Consider the following 19,793-nt stretch of genomic DNA (forward strand, 5'->3'; position numbering starts at 1 on the left):
GTGGCCTCTAAATCCCTATAGCATCGAAAATAATGATCACAGATATCTTGTTACTTTTACAAAATTGCCTTACTATTAGCATACTCCTAATTTATATACAATTTAAAAAAACTGACATCCCTATCTTATAATATACTTATTAAGCAAATAATTCACTATGTCAGAATAGTAATTAATCTATTAATTGATTATGAAACATGGCTCAAACTCACGTGATATTTGGTCGGAGTATGCCCGACTAGTTTCGAACCCATACGGGGCCCTTAGTCATGAGCTGGTTTCGTATCATAATCAATTAATATGAATGATACTCACGATAGTTTAAATTAAAAAAAAAGTAATTAATCTAATTCTTATAATCAATTTGCAGATGCCCGGAAGGCTTCACCGGGCAACGCTGCGAGATCAAGGACGTTTTGAATAGGAACAGTATGTATCATTCCTACACATGCAAACTGGGCCTCTCCACGTCCTACTACTGCTAGCCGTACAGTCGGCACAACCCACCTGTTCCAATTTTATCTTAGCAACACACGGACTGCGCGCGAGACATACAACATGGTCTGAGGTTATTTATTTGTTATTACCACAGAATAGAGAATGATACAGAATGAGTCAGTGAAAACAATGGAACCCATAAAAAAACAAAAGTCACGCGTACGTCTCCTTGACATACGCTTAATGTTGCTATTTACCATATACCTTTTTTCATAATTTGTATTTCAAAATTTATTACGTAAATTAATATCATAATAGACTAATAGTCAATAACCTTTAAAAATACTTCTTTTTATTATTTCAGTTTTTGTGAACAGTTTTCAAAATATTTAAAAACATAAGACGCCATTTATCTTGAATAATATTGAAAATTACTGATGCGACGCCTTGTGTCGTACCTACTGACTCGTAGTAATTTTTGAATTTGTATTTGGAATGCCACTGCCGTGTTTAGTGCGCTCTATCTGCCTATTATTCTTTAATCTGTGGTTACTACAGACATTTTCACGGGGACAATGGTCTCGATTGAGATACACAAATCTTGCACTAAACATAACTGTTTTTGTATGACTGTAGTATCTAATTATTCAAACATATTTTTTATGTAATTTAATTAAAAAATAGTTATTAGTTTACCTGAAACATCTCTTTTAGGTAAACTAATCAGTAGGTACTATATTGCTTTAGCGATAACGCTACTTATCAATAAAAACGCCTTTCTATTCTATTTCTTTAATACAATTTTTCTGTTGTAATACTGGTATTTGTATATCAGTCAGAAAAGTCGTTTCGTAATTTATGAATAATTGGGATTTCTATCATAGTAATAATATGATCAATCTTCTTTTCGGCTCCCCATATATTAATTATTAGGCATAGATTTAACAAAGTTACTAAGCAATAGTCAAAAGCATCAATTCCCTTTTCTCATTGTATGAAATAATGTTAATTTAATTAATTAACTTATGACTTTACATTATTTATTATCATGTTCTAGATATAAACAATTATTACAGCATCGCTCAGATCCCCATGTTTTATGTCTCCGCCGCAGTGTTTGTAGGAATTTGAAAATATTATAATTATTACACAGTTTTATAATTGGTTTACATACGATCGTGATCCAAAAGTAATTTATTGTAATGTTAAAATATTTTCTTAGTCCACAAACGATTAGCGAAATTAGACAATGCTTGAATATTATATTTAATTACTTATTTGCATATAAGTGAATGCGATTGTTTTGTTATTAGGGCCAGCTGTTTCAATGGCCATTATATGACTTTTTATAATGAAACTCATGTGCTTCGTACGCGAAACGAAACACCATGTAGATTCTATTTATAATAGAGAATAGATTTTTTTATCACACACACCGCGCTTTATTTCCTTTTACTAGTTAATTTTCAGTAAAAGCTTTAAATTATTGTAGATTAATATAAAATGTAATTTATAAATAGCTGGCCCAGTGAGATTATAATTTTAAGTATAGTATGGAATAACTAGCACTGATGCAGTTTTTTTTTAAATAAGCATTCGCCGAGCGTGCAATACCCTCGCGAGGTATAGGTAGGTCAGATCTTTTACAGATTCCTAAGGTAATTTATTTATTAAGTAAATAATTCTACAAACATGGCATGAGCCAAAGAGCTCATTATCAGCAATTTAGTCGCGTCGCGTATTTCATGTTTGCTCGTGCAAAATTATTAATGGGTTGATGGAAGATGGAGGGTGGAAAAAGAATATTTGAATTTCCTCTTAAAATACCTAACTAAAATTTGATTATAAAAATAACTTTTGCGTTTATAAATAAGTCAATTATTATTTTTTTTATTTAGAGTTATTTTTTTTTAACTTGTAAGTCACTCAAAATCACGTTAGTAGGTATTAGAACAATAAACAATTAATTTTTTTTAATAAAAAAGTACTCCATCTTACTTTTTTAGTTACACTCCAAAATGTATTCGTTTTTGAATTTTGTATTTGAAACCGCTACGACACCGTCGTGTTCCATGCGCTCTATCTGCGCATTATTCTTTAATCTGTGTTTTATAATTACAATACTTGGATTTTTTTCTATGTTCAACAGATTCCTATCTACTACTAGTTTCTTGTGAAACGATTTTATGCATATTTATTTTAAAGTACCTATATAATTGATTAAAATTTATAAAATAACATTTTTTCAAGGATAAATTTACCTTTAATTTTTTAGATACTTAATAGTTTTGCTCGGGCAAAAATTATGTAAATACACGCGTATTTTATTTCGATTTGTATTCGAAGTTGTAAATATTTTACAAATATTTGTAATTTTGCAATTTTTTTTACTTTGTTATTAACTAATATAAGGTTTGATAACTCATTTTAGTAGGTAAATAATATTATTCTGATGAAGAGACTTGCAAGTTGTGTACATATCTACTAGGATAGGATTTTTTTTTAAATAACACCCAACATAGATTATACCCGCTCGCTATAACCCTATATTTATTATATGCGCTTGGAATTTCCTACATTTAAATAAACGACGAGAACAAACCTTGATTTTTTCTGTTGTAAAAAAAAAAATTGTAGCCAATTTTACTTTTTTCTGTTTCTAAAGCGGGCGCATTCAGGTACAAACAGTAAAGTCGATTTTTATTAATCTCCTAAACCAGATGTACTCCCCCTAGTCAAACAGCAGTTTTAATACATAAAACCCTAGATAGGCATATATAAATTAATTTATGTATAATTATTATACGAGTGTGGATTTGGATGGATGCATGTGGATATAGCGAAATGTCTTGCAGCTTGGCAACTTCGTTGATGACACTGCCATTATATGCGGGCGACAGGGAAGGGAAGAGAGGCTTTTAAAGTGGGGTGCATCAGTTGTGGGTTTATCTGTCATCGCTACCCGCCTCCCGGCCCCCGCGAACCATCGGGAGTATTACGAACGAACTTGCCAAGCTATAACTGACAACTTTTTCTTGTATCGAAAATAAATAGGTCAATTCATAGAATAACTGATGAAAATTCAGGATTTAGGACAACATTTAGGAGGACAACATTTAGCTAAAATATGTACATTTTGTATAATTCTTCTTGATCAAATCTTAATAGAAAATTCAACTTATTTACGAATACGGATCAGTAATGTTGCCAGTTAAAAATCTTTGCGAAACGAAATATATACGGGATTTATAAACGACATTATGGTTAAATTTCATCACTCTTCTTTAGTTATTCTGTGTGTTAGTACCTATTAATTTTCTCACTATGTGGGACCGAAATTATTTATTCAATTTACGGTTTTGTTGTAGGTTTTCTTAATTATTCATTTTGTATAAAGTTCTTCTATAAGTTCACTATTTATATTATATAATTTTAACTAGAAAAGGGACTATTTATTTTAATTCTGTTTGTGGATTATAGGGCATTACAATTATTATCATTTAAGTCAAATGACGTCATAAGTAGGTACGTTATAAAAGTTTAAATTTTGCCTTACAAATTATTGCTTTTCATCTTTGAAATTTCAGACTTTTCAGCTCTGGATATTTATGTTGTATGACGTCATTTTACTTATTTCTTTAGTCTCACAACAAATACTAAGAAAGATATTGTTTTAATGTAACGAGGATACCAAAATCACAATAAAAGAATGAGTGTTGGAATTAACAGAAAGGCGATAATTCATTTGTTTTTTATTTATTTTCATTTGCACGTTCCTTAACCCTTGAGAAATTTGAAAACGGTGGAATAAACGGAAAACGGTACGTATTATTTTTTTTTTTCAAAATTTATCTATATGTTGTTGTTCACTAGACTTTCGCTATCCGCACTCATTTAAAAAGTAACATCACTGCATTAGTCCATAAAAACAAAAATATTCAGTTTTTTTGTATAAAAATGTAGTTTTGCACGATTTTCCCACCGTACTAACTAGATGAGCGCCAAAAATAATACAATTTTATAAAATGACATCTATTTACTAATTGTCATGAGAATTAGGGACTCAAATAACCAGTGTTGATAACTAATACTTAATGACGTATAACATAAGGAGTATTTTTTATACGCTTTGGCGAATTGTTAATGCGGTGGAAAATGAATATCTATTTAAAATTCATAACTCAATCACAATTTTGTGACATTTTTCATAATTCTAATTACGCAGTACTAATGCTTCTTTACCTTTACTAATGTTCACGGGAAGCATGCTGATGAATGGGGTCACAAATATAAATTAATTAAATCACCTTCATAATTATTAATTAAAACTTATTATTTGTTGTGAGATAACCAAGCAAGATAACCATGCATGTTATATAAATAATAGTATGTATTGTTTAAATGTTGTGTTTTATAGTTATGTAAAATCTAAATTCCATAATTTTAACAATTGTAACGTACTTTTCTCATGTGGTAACACTCATATCAAAAGCGAGGTCACGGTAAAGAGTCCGCGGCTGCGTTGAATTTATAGTCCTATTTGTTTTAGTCTCGCCTAAAGAACTTCGGCTGCAACGGTTAATCTCATATTAAGATTATAGGGTTTATAAGTAAACTTAATAACCCCTTCCTCGCCTATGCGGTACAGAGGTCTAATCTACAAATGGACTATTTTAATGCAACCACGACAGCACTAGAATGATTCTTTTTATATTAATAAAGTTATAATTTATAATTTTAATGTTTCAGGCTTGGGAGAACGACTATGGTGACAGTCAAGAACAACCTACCTACTGAACGTAATTCCTGCCTGCATTTTAAGATAGATCGGACTTTACTAGATCATAAATACTCGAATGCATTAGCTTATTTTTGAGGAATATGTACTTACACTAAGCCTTCATTCGCACGAGAGATTTTTTAACGGACGTTAAAAAAGCGTTTAAATACAACAAATGTATTCCCAAGTAGGTATATGTTCACACGACAGCGTTTTTAAAACACGACGCGTTTTTTCGATCAATGTTGCGTTTTCAATTTTGAGCGTTGGAAATAGCCTTTCATTTACCTTTATAATATTATATTTGACGCTTTTTTAAGGTCCGTTAAAAAACATTTTGTGCGAATGAGGGCTAAAACCAGAGAATCTAAGTGTCCTGACTATAGGTAAGTAGGTACCTACTTAACAAAGGGAACAGTCCGAGTCTTAATTTATAAGCTTGCCTATTCTGGAAAAGCCTTAGAAGTAGCTTTAAAATGTACGAAATAGAAAAGCTTCTATGTATGTCGTAAATATAAAACTTGAATTATATACAAATACGTTGTACCTATACAAGTACATAGACTGCATAATACGGACTAACGGCTCAACTTGAACTGGAAATGTACAAATAATATTTTTAGACATTGTGCCTTATTACAACCAGGCTTTATACGATACTAGCGAATCTATTTAAGGAGGTAAAATGAATTTGAAAAAAGAAGACTTAAAACTACTTAAAAGTGTAAAAAACTAGCTGACGCCGCACTGCTTCACCCGCGTGGTTCCCGTTCCCGTAGGAATACGGGGATAATATATAGCCTATAGCCTTCCTCGATAAATGAGCTATCTGGCATTAAAATAATTTTTCAAATCGGACAATTGACAACCCTTCGTGGATAATATCACACAGTAGCTCGATGACATTTCTCAGTTGATTTGATGTTTATTTTAATAGGTTGTTAATAATAAACAAATTAGTGAATAGGCCAGCTGGTTGCAGGCTTATTGAATTTACATACCTTGTACACCTGGCATTTCTAAACCGCATCCATTCTTGTAGGTAGTTAAATATACTTGTACTTAACTATTGTATATTTAAGATATTACCTACTCACAGGTTTATTTTAGAAATATGTATATTTGAAAAATCTCAATTAATATCCCACTGATAGGCTTCCCACCAACTTAATCTACTACCAGCTAATTACCTACTAAGATTGTATTGAAGAGAATCTCACAAGTCTAATTGGGAAGTTTATTGGCAAATTCGTTCGTAACACTTCTGATGGTCCGCGGGGACCGGAAGGGGAGTAGCGATACCCCGCGCGCACGACTTTACACCCACGCAGTTTTCTTCCATCTGCTCCCTGGGAATGTCATCAATTAATTGCCAAGCTATGGATCAATATTTATATTCACAATTGAATGTTATTAAAAGAGTAAATATGCCCGATTTTAAAAGTGTGAAAAAATACTGGTTTTGATACACCTAGGTGGCTATTTGACCATAATTTGTATATTCCAAATTAACAATTATTGTAATAAAAAAGAAGGGTTGATATTGTCGTCTTTAGATTGAGGGTACAAATAACCAATTCATGTAGGGGAGTTAGTTAGCTAGGCTACAGATAGCGCTAGTGTCAATCGGGTTATAATATAAATTGGACAGATTAAATTGACTGGAGGGATGCTGAGATCGAATTCTTCCCTCCATAATTATATAATATTTATTTAATTATAGATTAAACAATGAAATTTACTTTCACGCTTGGACATTTCATGCCCCTTTCATAATTTAACACAATAATTAGAAACAATAAGACGGTTCTTCTCTTTCATTTTCGATCTTTTCTTCGATTTCTACCCTCCAAATAATTTAAAATCACACGTCCGATTTACAAATTTATATATTGCTAATGAAATCCTACAGGCTTTTAATACACAACGTTGTTATGGTTTAGGTATATAAGTATGTTTTGGGCTAGGAAATGACGATTAAGAAATCCCATCGTTATAAAAGACTTGCATCCGATATTATGAGTGAAATGTTAAGTTATATTAACAATTTTTGTACAGTATTATTTGCTGAATAGACATTATTTATTGTACTCTTTAATATTTCTACTTATTTTGTAAGTGCTTTGTTATATTAAACATTGATGAAAAAACCTAAAACCGTTTCTCTTTATTGAATGCCCAATAAACGTATGACCTATTTCCTATTTTGGTCTTTATTAACAACCTATCATAATAAACAAAAAATCAATTGACAAAATGTCATGTAAGTACCTACATACTATGATACAAATTATTAATGTCATCCGGTGCTTACTGGTATATCATTATAGTATGTAGATTACATTTTGTCAATTGATTTGTAGTTTATTTTAATGGCTTGATAATAAAGACCAAAATATGAATATGTGTAATGAAATGAATAGCCAGCTGATGGACAATGCAGTCCGAAGTAGCTATCTATGCTCATCATTATTATCCTATTTAAATGAACTAAGACATGGCTGCCTCCCTTCTGATGATTAGGAGCTTAGACTCATCACACTGTTTACAAAGCTGGTTTAGTAAGGCGGGTCATCATGTTAAACTCTACCTATCACTAACAAAATTGACTTTTTGTGTTCTCTAGTCTTAGAAGAGGGCCTAACACCAATTATACATAATATAATTATTATTTACCAGTTAATTCTTTTATCACGGTCGTAGAAAAAGTATTGTATGCCACTGCACGTTATTAGCCATTGTAGCACTCGTGCTGTCTATTGTGCATTCGACTTCGCCTCATTGCACATAAATCAATGATGATAATATGATCATTAGATGACAGTGGCATAAATAACTGATAAGGAATACTCTTTCCTTACACTGTACATTGTACGGTACAAACTAGTAGTCACTAGGGTGTACCGTAGGGTGTTACACGGCACACCCTAATAGACACTTACCAACTCTGGGCTGTGTTACTGAGAATTTCAATAAAACAAAATCTAAATATTTCTTTCTTCAGAAATTATCTTGAAACTTGGTACGGTTACTGTATTAAACCTATTCGCATTTCGCATTAATTAAATCAAAAAAACAAAATCACCTGCAAGACTGAAAGTAAGTATGTTTGTGGGTAGGATCGTATTACAAGCCAAACCTAAATGATTAGGTATAATCCGTCCGAAACCATAATACGAGACAATTAAAAAAAAACATATACCTAATCACAAAATTGACCCAGGCTAGAAATCTAACTCAGGCCCTCCACGAACTTATTAAAAAAAAACTTAAAAAGTAATTCCAAGACCTAAAAGCGCTATTACATTGATACATTTTGTTTAACAGTTTGCATGAAAAAAAAAATTTGTTGAAATAAAAAAACAAATTACTCAAATCTTGTATATTTAATTCAACTTTTTAAAAATTCAATGTGAACTACATAATCAAAACACCCCAAATGTTACTCAAAAACGCAAGTTTAGTTTAAATTTAAAGCCGGCCATACACGACCAGTTAGCTAGTGATCTACATACAGAGACCGCTCTTGCTTTCAAGAGTCAACAGCATGAAGCTGCCATTAAATGCTCGAGCAGTTGGCAATTTATATTTTTAACCGACTTGGATAAAATAGGAAAAAGTTCTCAATTCGACTATGATTTTTTTCTGTTACCTTTCGTCATTTATTAACCAATTTTGAAAATTACTTGTTTGTTTAAAAGAGTATAGTTACTTCCAGATTGGTCCCATTTAATTTTTACGAAAAGCGGTTCACTAATTTCTTGTTAAAATAGCTGAAATAAGTGAACGAAATTGCTATTGTATTTTCGCGTATTACGTTAACGCAATAGTAACAGTATGAAAACATTGAAAACTCCCACTAGGCACACTGTATGCAGTCGCAGCTTGAAGCAGTGAATTCTGATTGCTTCAAGCTGTTCGTCTATGGCCGGCCTTACTCTGTTAAGAATATTGGTAAAACTTCGGTACCCCATGTCATGCACATACCAACTACAAATTATATTAAACAAAAAATACTCAAGAAACATTTAAACAAATGCTGCAAAAGTGCTGTTGTAAGGCTTGCAGTCCATCGTATAAATATAAACCGACCACGAAGCCGAGGGGAAGGGGAGCCCATGATGCTAAATGGGACTTTACTCAAGCGTTGTGGGAATCTGTGGATTGGAAAACCCAAGACTTCTGTGTTGAGATACACAGCATTACCAACAAAATAGTCAAAGCTTGTAACTACCCACTTTACCCTAATCCACCCTATGTTCATCTGCTACACTTGAGTAAATCCCAAAATCACCTCTAGAGCTCCCCCCTACTACTAGATTCAGCTACGTTCATCTAGTCATTATACAGTTATGACAGTGACTAATCACACGAGTTATAATTGTTAGAAAAGGCTTATTATTTAACTTAAAATACTATCACAGTTCTATATACACATATTAACTACAATTATACATAATTTGTATGGGAAACTTACAATATAATGGGAGTAGCCATACAACACTACAACAAGTATTGTAGGTCCACTTCAGTCCAGAGTGCCTAGTGTCAGTTTGATACTGTGACGATCGCGTAAACGTAAACGCGAAAATCTAAGGAATTGAAACAGCACCATCTAGTGGTACTACTGCACAACTGTTTTAATTCCATATAAATTCGCGTTTACATTTGTGCGATCGTCACAGTATGAAAACATTGAAAACTGCCACTAGAAGATACAGTGATTTTAATAATAATAAAATAAATGGATAATTTAAATTAAAAATTAAGGGTAAGATAAAAATAATCGCAAGATTTCGAGGTATTACAAGAATCAAAATGTCATCCTACCAAGCATTTGACTATTAACAGGAAACGTTAAAATAGTCGTTAAAAGTATCTGTGTGCCTAGTGGGAGTTTTCAATATCTTCATACTGTTACTATCACGTTGACGTAAACACAAATTTATATGGAATTGAAACTGTTGTGCAGTAGTGCCACTAGATGGCGCTGTTTCAATTCCTTAGGAAATCGCGTTTACGTTACGTGACAGTTACAGTATCAAACTGCCATTAGGCCCCCTGTTAATTCAATGTGGCTCAGGCGGCTCGATTACTTTGCTCCCAATTTCAGATATACATAAAATAAAGTACATGCCCTTTATCCAGAAATAACTACTTTTACCGATGATCAAAAAAACTTTTAGATGATAATTTGGAACAAATTACTGGCATCAAATAAATCTAGAACAGTTCACTAATCTAATGCTGCACTAAAAGTAAAACCATACATCTAAAACATTCTACTTATACATAACTAACAATGAAACACATTCTCTTAACAATCTGACCGATGACGTCATTCAAATTATTGTTTTTAAGAAAGTTACTGAATATAACAGCCTAACTTCCATCCTATACCAGGTAATCATGATCTAAAATAGGCTGAGCAAGAGCCTACTTATATAGGCTAGTTGACACGTTTTTTAAATAGTCTTAAATAGTTCAATAACGTTCTGCTAGACTAAAAAAAATTGTTTCATATTTTTTTCAAGACATGATTACATGAAAATATTAGTTTTTAAATATGTTTTTGACAATACGAGACAAAACGAATGTCGGCCATGACAGTCTATATTTCAACTGTTTTATGACGTCACTACAATAAATCCCATACGAACGGAGTGTTTGACAAAAATATTAGCTAACAATTAGTTCGACGTTTAGTACATCAAGGGTATTTGTGACGTCACAAAATGGACGACAGCGTTTTTGGCGTGTGGAGATTTTGAAAAAATACGTGACATTTAAATTGAGTTTTAAAAGACTTAACGTTTATTAATTGATATAGAATTATAATAATTGGAAGTCCCTACAAAAGGCCTATGTCCTGCAGTGGGTGATAATATTAATTAATTTAATATGAGTCAACTACCCTATTAAATACTAGATGACGCGAGCGACTTCTTCGTTCCGCGGAATAAAAATTCAACCAAAAACATTTTAGTATAGCCTGGCAAATACGTTCGATGACACTCCCGATGGTCCGCGCAGGCCGAGAGGGGGGTAGCGATGCCCCGCGCGTACTATTTCACACCCGAGGAATGTCATAGGAGTGTCATCAACAAACTTGCCAAGTCCAGTAGTTTCGGAGATTATTCGAAACAAACGAAAAATCTTTCCTCTCTATATTATTGGTTAAGACTGACAGATTACCTTTTTATCATTTCTTTGCACATATTTACAAATGGAAATGGTTCCCACATAAGTGGGATAAGGAAAAGAAGACATGATGATGATGGTAGATTGACGTCATCTGCCAATGAGACTTGTATAAACTGTGCTTCATTGAATTTACCTAATCCACAAGCTTATAACTAACAACCGTCTCCATCTTGTGTAGGCTGGTGGAGAAAGTCTTCAACTGTACATTCTGTGCGTTGGCAATGGCCACCGGTTCTGCCTCCGCCCACTTCTCCGGGATATCACAATTAGTTTTAGCGTGCACCAACACGTCGAATGAGCATCGGCAATCGAGGAACGGTAAGTATGATATTGTTGCTGCTACCTGAAAAATAAACAAAAACAAATTATATTGTACTTCTTTTTTTTCTTTACAAGTTAGCCCTTGACTACAATATCATCTGATGGTATTGGCCAATTCTATCTTAGACTGCATCGTAAACAACCTAAGTAAACAACGGCCAATATGTTTTTATAAGATAGTAGGGCAGAAGTTGGGATGAAAAATTGCATAATTTCGAATCTGGAATATATTTGGAACTGTTTGATTTATCATGGGGTGTCAAATGAAAGTGCCTACCACCAGACCAGACCTGAGTTAATTTAAAAATTATAAAATCCATTACTAATTTTCAATTCATGTGTGCCAGATAGGTTGTAGACTGAACTAATTTTGGTAAAAATATAATTTCCATCATTGGAAAATCAGCTTATAAATAAAAATAAACTGCAACTAAATCATTGTTACATGGTTACAGACAGAAACAGACAGAAACATAAGACTCCTCTTTTTGTATCAGTGGTTATAAATATACCTGTAACATAACATCTCTTATTTCTTGCTGGATCTTCTTCAAGTCTTTGGAACCAACAGTCTCCTTCATCTCTTTAGATAACTCTGCATCACCATCTTCATATTGGACGTTGAAATCCCAGCACTCCAATACTTCCTTGTTTGCCACATTGACTATTATGAGGGAAAGTTTGCTTACTTTTTTGTTTACTATCCATTCTGGAAATTTATTGAAAAGGAATATAAATATTAATATCTATACTAATATTATAAAGCTGAAGAGTTTGTTTGTTTGTTTGTTTGATTGAACGCGCTAATCTCAGGAACTACTGGTCCGATTTGAAAAATTCTTTCAGTGTTAGATAGCCCATTTATCGAGGAAGGCTATAGGCTATATACTATCCCCGTATTCCTACGGGAACAGGAAACACGCGGGTGAAACCGCGCGGTATCAGCTAGTAGGTCATAAATGTTAGAATTAATATTTTTATAATAATTTAAAGAGGAAGAATTTGATTGTTTTTTTGCATTGAATAGGTTTGGAAACTACAGAACCAAGGTAAACAGGTACACAGTGCAATAGGCTATATTCCTACGAGAAAAGGAATTATGCAGGTGAAACTACATGTTACATTTTACTATCATATATTCTGTACATATACATTCTAACATATCTAACCACAGACTCTAGTGACTAGAGTCTTAACTACTCATCCAATCATTGTTAAATTGAGCACACCAATCATGCAGCACCAATATTGCCTTTTGGTAAATATATATCTTTATCTAGTCACTAAATATGTTGGGGGTCCCAAAAGGAAAGGTGATCAAAGGTGAAAACAGTTTACAAATCAGACCCAGATTAACTGGTGTGATCTGTGAAATTAATCTTTTCTTTTTTTCTTGAAATTCAGATTAAAAATTTTCAGTCTATAAATAACCATGGACTGCAACATGAAATAATATCTGCCACTTCATATATTTGCTCATGTTTTGCATTAACACCAAGAGTTAAGATACATAATTACCATGCTGACAGTGTTACTGACTATACCATCTTAGACCCATAATTAATTAATTGGGGCCTTAGATAAACGGTCACACTTACAGTAATATTTACCTTCACTCTGAGTTAAGAGATTTGTGAGAAAGTTTTTAATTTGAGCATCTTCTGACAATAGTAATGTGATTCCATACTGCTGCTCTGCTTTGAAGGTCTCTGGTGGATAGAGGCCTCTTTGGAACAACACCGAGTTTATTGCAAATTCTGAAAAATAATAAAAAGAACATTATAGTCAACTACTTGGCATTACATGCCTTCTCATGTTATGTTCCTCATTGCTGAGATCAGTAACCCCTGTTGCACCAGGTGGCTTGGCTTTGCATGTTATGTAGAACTTTGTGTACTTTTGTATTGAGGGTGGTGTGGATTAAAGTAACGCATCAGGCTACATCCTCCAGGTCTCTTTTCTTCCAATTTGGCAGTGAGAATAAGTTTCTTTTAGTTATTGCCTTCTCTCCTGCCAATATGACCAGTAGGGCTATTCTGAAACGATGTTTTGCCTAACTGCAAGTGCGTATTTCGAATTCTCCTCTATCTGTCACTTTCTATAGTATTGTGTTAGACAAAGAGAGATACAGGTGAATTCAAAACTTGCACTTGTGATTTACACAAAATATTGTTACAGAATAGCCCTGCTGAAGTACTCAACTCGAGGTTCTTTGAAGACAGGTGGTGGATAGTCTTTTTGAGTGTAAGAAATCTGTGCATATTAAGAAATTAAATATCACATATCCCAAACGGCAAAGGAAAAACATTGTGAGGAAACCTGTATACCACAGAATTTTCTTAATTCTCTACGTGTGTGAAGTCTGCCAATCTGCATTGGGCCAGCGTGGTGGACTATTGTCCTAATCCCTCTCATTCTGAGAGGAGACTCCAGCTCAGCAGTGAGCCGAATATGGGTTGATACTGATGAGTTGCATAAATTAAGGTATAATAATTTAAAATAACAAAAAGATTTTTGTGCACTTACACACTTTTACAGATATATAAAGCTTAGTCTGGAGCCAAGGATCAAATCTTAGATAAATTCATTAATAATAGAGGTAGTGATTTAAATAAAGTATGCATTAAGTAATAATAGAAGAAAAAGCTTAGGTTTCAGGTACTCTTCCCTAGTAATTGTGTAATCTAAACATAATTTGTTGTTTGTAGTAGTTTATAAAGATTGATTTTTGTTTATTTTAATGAATATATAAATAATTGTTAGCTATCGATAACATTAAAATTATGGGAACAGTATAACTACAAAAACAAGATGTAACATACTCAAATATTCACACACTATTTGCGCCGAACCTCGGAGAGTGATTGAGTTTTTAACTTGTTGAGACATATTGATAATTTATCACTACAATTTTACACAAATCACAATGAAATGAACAACGGCGAAAATCGAAACCGGTAAATAATCGTTATTTTTGAATGAAAATGAAATTGACATTTGTTTTTTTAAACTGACTATGTGGCTCTAAGTTTTAATCTTTTGGCCTATCTAATATGACACTGACAATCAAAGAATATAACCGCAGTGTTTCCCGTTCCACTTGCTTGCAATGTCTTGATTACTTACTGGAAATTAATCATTAAAACCATGAAATAATTTAATATTTCATTGATTTAATGGTTGAAAGCAAGGAACATATTTACTCTTGAAAGACTACTGATTAGTAGTCTGTGATGTACGTCTTTTTGGCCCGTGTTATCGTTAATTGTCATTGTCACGGTCATGTCATGTCATTCTCATTTTATGTTTTAATATTTTTGTTTTGGAATAAGAAAAAAAAGCGCGGGAACGTTTGAACTAAGTGGGCGCATCTTTTTAAATAATTTTCTGATAAATTGTTTTAAAGTATTTATTAGACCAAATTTTAAGTTTCGGGAGCCCCTTATCATGGGGGGCTCCAGGTTTAAGAGAAAAAAAGAGGCTTCGCCTTCTCCAAGTGGCGGTTCAAGTGACTGTGAAATGGAGCAGGAAAAATTTACTCCCTTCAAATCCAGCAATTATATACGTAAATACTTCGAAAATACACGCAACAATGAATATATTGTATTTTTAACCAGCAATAATTCCGAAAACCCCATAGGAGAAAAAGAAAAACTAAATATTTCGTCTGGAATCAGACAGTATTGTGTTAACGGTGTGAAATATCTAAAAACAATAAATAAATTTAAAGTAGGTATAGTATTTGATATTGCAAATAATGCCAATGTATTTATACAAAATGAAAAATTCCACAAACATCTGAACTTAAATCCTAGTATCCCGGCATCTGCTACCGAGGTCACAGGTGTACTAAGGGGAGTTCCTCTTACACTTTCTAATAAGGAAATATTTAATTTACTAGCTAGTACATGCAACATAATTCAAGTAAGAAGATTAATGTCAAGAGTTAAGTCATCAGAACAATATACATTTCAGCCTACAGGGACGGTAGCAATCACTTTTGCGGCCACCCAGCTACCAGATTACGTTCATTTGGATTCTTGGAGGCACGAGGTAAGTCCTTATATACCTCCTGTTAAGCAATGCCTTAAATGTCTAAGATTTGACCATATTGCAAAGTATTGTAAAAATGCAGTAAAATGCAGTATTTGCACAGAAAATCACAATTTCAAGGACTGTACTATCGATAAAACCAATGCTAAATGTAGCAATTGTGGAGGCAACCACATAGCAGTCTCCGCAGAGTGTCCCATTAAAAAGAATAAAATTAACGAAAATAAAATAAAGGCGAGAGCTGTTAAGTACTCAGATTTACTCAATGAAAAGTCATTTCCACCCTTACATAATGATCCAAATAAGCAATTACAAAATGCTTTCAAGTCTGACACCTTTTTAAATTTATTAGTAGAATCAATCATTAAAATCATAGCAACAAAAACAGATAATAATCCAATTAGTACAAATAATATAAAAAACATTCTCCTTGAAACATTCAGTAAAAAACCATCTTCCAAAAAATAATGGATTATATTAACATAGTTCAGTGGAATGCTCAGAGTTTGCTATGTAATCAACATATTTTAACACAATTTTTATATGAACATGACATTCACATTGCCTTAATATGTGAAACATGGCTTAAGCCAGAAAAAAAATTGAATATCAGGGGCTACAATATTGAAAGAAAAGATATAGGCAGCAAACATAATGGTGTCGCAATCATTATACACAAAAGTATATCATACACAAATATAAACACTTATTGTGACAATGATCATCAAAATATATGCATAGGAATTAAGATTTATGATAAAGAAATAAGTATTATTAGTTTTTATAGCCCACCTAGTGCTAATTTTAACAGAAGTATTTTAGATTCATTAATTAAAAATATTCCAAAGCCTCTCATACTTGGTGGCGATTTTAATGCTAATCACACAGTTTGGGGAAGTTATGATATTAACAGTAGAGGTAGAAATCTTCTTGAGGTCATTGATGATAACAATTTAGTCTTATTAAATAACGGGGAGCTGACAACTATTGGCTCGCTATCTTGGCGCCCTAATGTTTTAGATATATCTCTTGTTTCTCCATCTCTTGCTTTGAATTGTAATTGGTCTGTTCATGATGACCCTCTTGGATCATATCATTTGCCTGTAATTTTAAATGTACTAGTACGACAGAATGATATTGAAGATATAAGAGGAGGTCACAATTTACCAAAATTCCCCAACTATAAAACTATAAATTGGGATATCTTTAATAAAGAAATGCAAGACATGATTTCAGGTTTTATTTTGGAGGAAAATTCGCCATTGGATACATATATGAAATTTATTAACTTAATTCATAAAGTTGTGCAAAAATCTACCCCAAAAAAAAAAATACATAAAAAATACCCAAATAATTTTAAAAAAAAGTTGTGTCTTCCATGGTGGAATAACAAATGTACCAACGCTGTTCAAAACTGTAAGCAGGCATACATACAATTTAAACATGATCCAACACAAGAAAATTACTTAAGTTTTAAAAAATTACAAGCTTTAAAAAAACTAACTTTAAAGAGGGAAAGAGAAGCTAGTTGGCATGAGTTATGTCAATCTTTTAATCGCACCACTCCTTTAACAACAATTTGGACATTTATGAAAAAATTTAATAAAACATATTCTTATAAAAAAAAATTTAACAACAATGACAGAGAGTGGGTTTTAAATTTTTTAAATAAATATACTCCTGACTATGTAAATATAAATAGATTAAACTTTGTTGACAATTCTATTAATCCTACCAACAGCTTTCTCTTAAACCCATTCACAGTTACAGAGTTAAAAACAGCAATACATTACAGAAGAGACACAGCATTTGGTTTAGATGGTATTCCATATATTTTATTAAAAAAATTGGATGATAATGTATTGAGAATCTTGTGTCACATTTTTAATAACTTATGGACAAACAATCTCATTCCTGAAGATTGGAAAGTTGACTGTTTGATACCAATATTAAAACCTCACAAAAAAGAATTTCACGAAGACTCTTACCGTCCAATAACTTTAACGTCTTGTGTTGGTAAAATATTTGAACAGCTTTTAAAACAACGTCTTGAATACTACATCGAAACAAACTCTATCTTGCCTGAAAACCAATTTGGTTTTAGAAAAGGAAAATCTGCTCAAGAAAGTATCAGCTTATTACAACTTGATATTCAGAAATCAATAGCCCAAAAAAAACTTATGGTCTCTGTATTTCTTGATATAGAGGGAGCATTTAATAATGTAAATTTGGAAATACTGTGTAATGAACTTTCCAGCATTGGATTACCTAAAAAATTGATTAATTGGATATTTAGCTTCTTGTATGAGAGGAAAGTATTTGTTAAATGGAATAACAGTTTGTATGGTCCTCAATATTCTTCTAAAGGCGTATGTCAAGGAGGAATATTGAGTCCTTTGTTATTTATACTTTACATACATAGAATAAATGTAAATTTAGATCCTTACATCAACAATCTACAGTTTGCAGACGACTTAGTAATTTATTCAACTGGAAATTCCATAGACCAAATAACAAACAGAATCAATCTGAGTTTACTCAAATTGCAAAAATATTTTAACTACTTAGATATAAATATCAATTCAGAAAAATCCAAAGTAGTTACTTTTGGAAAAAGAACCCTCCCTTTAGCACACATTTATTACAATAATACTTGCATAATGGCAGCATTGGAAGTGAAGTTCCTGGGTATATTACTAACTAGTAATATGTCATGGAACAAATATGTTGATTGCATAGTAGTCAAGGCTTCTAGAGCTTTGAACATTTTGAAATCACTGACCAAAACATATTGGGGAGCTGATCCTAAAATTTTACTTTTACTTTATAAGTCATTAATCCGTAGTCACTTTGAATATGGTTATTTATGTTATGCTTTCAATAAAAACTTATTAAAAAAGCTTGAAGTCATTCAAAACTCAAGTTTACGCCTTATTACAGGAGCCTTCAAAACAACTCCAATTAATATTTTGCAAATAGAATGCAATATTCCTCCTCTATGTGCTAGATTTAATTATTTAAAAAATAAATTTTTGTTAAAAATATACTCATTAAAATCCAATAATTTGTTAAAGAATCTTAAAAGGGCCGAATCAATAATATTGAACACAAATTCCTCATTCTTGCTCCATGGTTTATCTGAGTATTTACAGTTCCTCGAAACCTTTAATATTCACAGAACAGAAACTAACTGGCCATGCTTTGATGGAACTTATGATTCCAAATTTTTTAATATTAATATAGAAATAGATAGTTCTGTTACTTCAAGAGAGACATTCTATGATAAGATTTCAAATTGGCCAAATCACAGAATTATATATACAGATGCATCAAAGAATGATAACAATACTTCAATAGCAATTTATGATAGCAAGTCAAAGATAGGCTCTGGTGAGCAAATTGATCACAGTACAAGCATTTTTTCAGCTGAAGCACTTGCAATTCTGTCAGCATTACAATACATTGGAAATCATAAAGACTACACTTCATATTGGACGATTGCAAGCGATAGTATGAGTGTTCTTAAGGCTCTAGTCAGTTGCAGGCTTTATGCTAAAAGTAATTATATATTATATGAAATTAGGAATAAAATTCATCAGCTTTATTTAAATGGAATTTGTATAATTTTGGTTTGGGTTCCTGGACACACAGGAGTGAGAGGCAATGAAAATGCTGATTTCTTAGCAAAAACCATATCAAATTACAACATACAAAACTGTCAAACTAACAAAAGTTGCGCTGCCGTCCCATATACAGATATTCATAACAATTTAAAAAATAGATTTGTAAATGAATGGCAAGAGATAAGGAACTCCCCTGAACATGTAAATAAAGGATTGTGGTATAACTTCAAAGATAATATAAATAAAAAGCCGTGGTTTTGTAAAGATACAATTTATAAGAACAGAAAATACTATACAATAATTTGCAGGTTAAGATTTGGACATTGCCGCATTAATTCACACTTATATCGATTAAAATTAATTGACTCATCATC

At 32.3% G+C, this 19,793-nt stretch overlaps 2 protein-coding genes across 3 annotated transcripts in view; one reads left to right on the forward strand and one right to left on the reverse strand.

The window, feature by feature from the left end:
- LOC112058144 (protein vein) overlaps positions 1 to 7,375 on the forward strand; it is a 99,313-nt gene extending 91,938 nt beyond the window's left edge. The window contains exons 5-6 of one of the 2 annotated variants that reach the window (XM_024098831.2): positions 371 to 429; positions 5,188 to 7,375. In XM_024098831.2, the coding sequence (XP_023954599.1) occupies positions 371 to 429; positions 5,188 to 5,210 (82 nt within the window). In that variant the 3' untranslated portion in view covers positions 5,211 to 7,375. Of the gene's footprint in view, positions 1 to 370; positions 4,179 to 5,187 lie in introns of those variants that run through there. The other variant, XM_024098830.2, reaches the window with a different exon arrangement.
- A 1,210-nt stretch (positions 7,376 to 8,585) lies between these two features.
- Positions 8,586 to 19,609, reverse strand: LOC112058143 (mitotic spindle assembly checkpoint protein MAD2A). Its single transcript, XM_024098829.2, has 4 exons — positions 14,566 to 19,609; positions 13,354 to 13,500; positions 12,256 to 12,452; positions 8,586 to 11,765 (listed from the first exon to the last, which is right to left on the reverse strand). Exons 1-4 carry the CDS (start codon positions 14,630 to 14,632, stop codon positions 11,556 to 11,558), a joined length of 621 nt encoding a protein of 206 aa, XP_023954597.1. The 5' UTR covers positions 14,633 to 19,609; the 3' UTR covers positions 8,586 to 11,555.
- Between the last annotated feature and the right edge of the window lie 184 nt (positions 19,610 to 19,793).

Source organism: Bicyclus anynana, chromosome 7 (genome assembly GCF_947172395.1).
Source record: "Bicyclus anynana chromosome 7, ilBicAnyn1.1, whole genome shotgun sequence".
Lineage (NCBI taxonomy): Eukaryota > Metazoa > Arthropoda > Insecta > Lepidoptera > Nymphalidae > Bicyclus > Bicyclus anynana.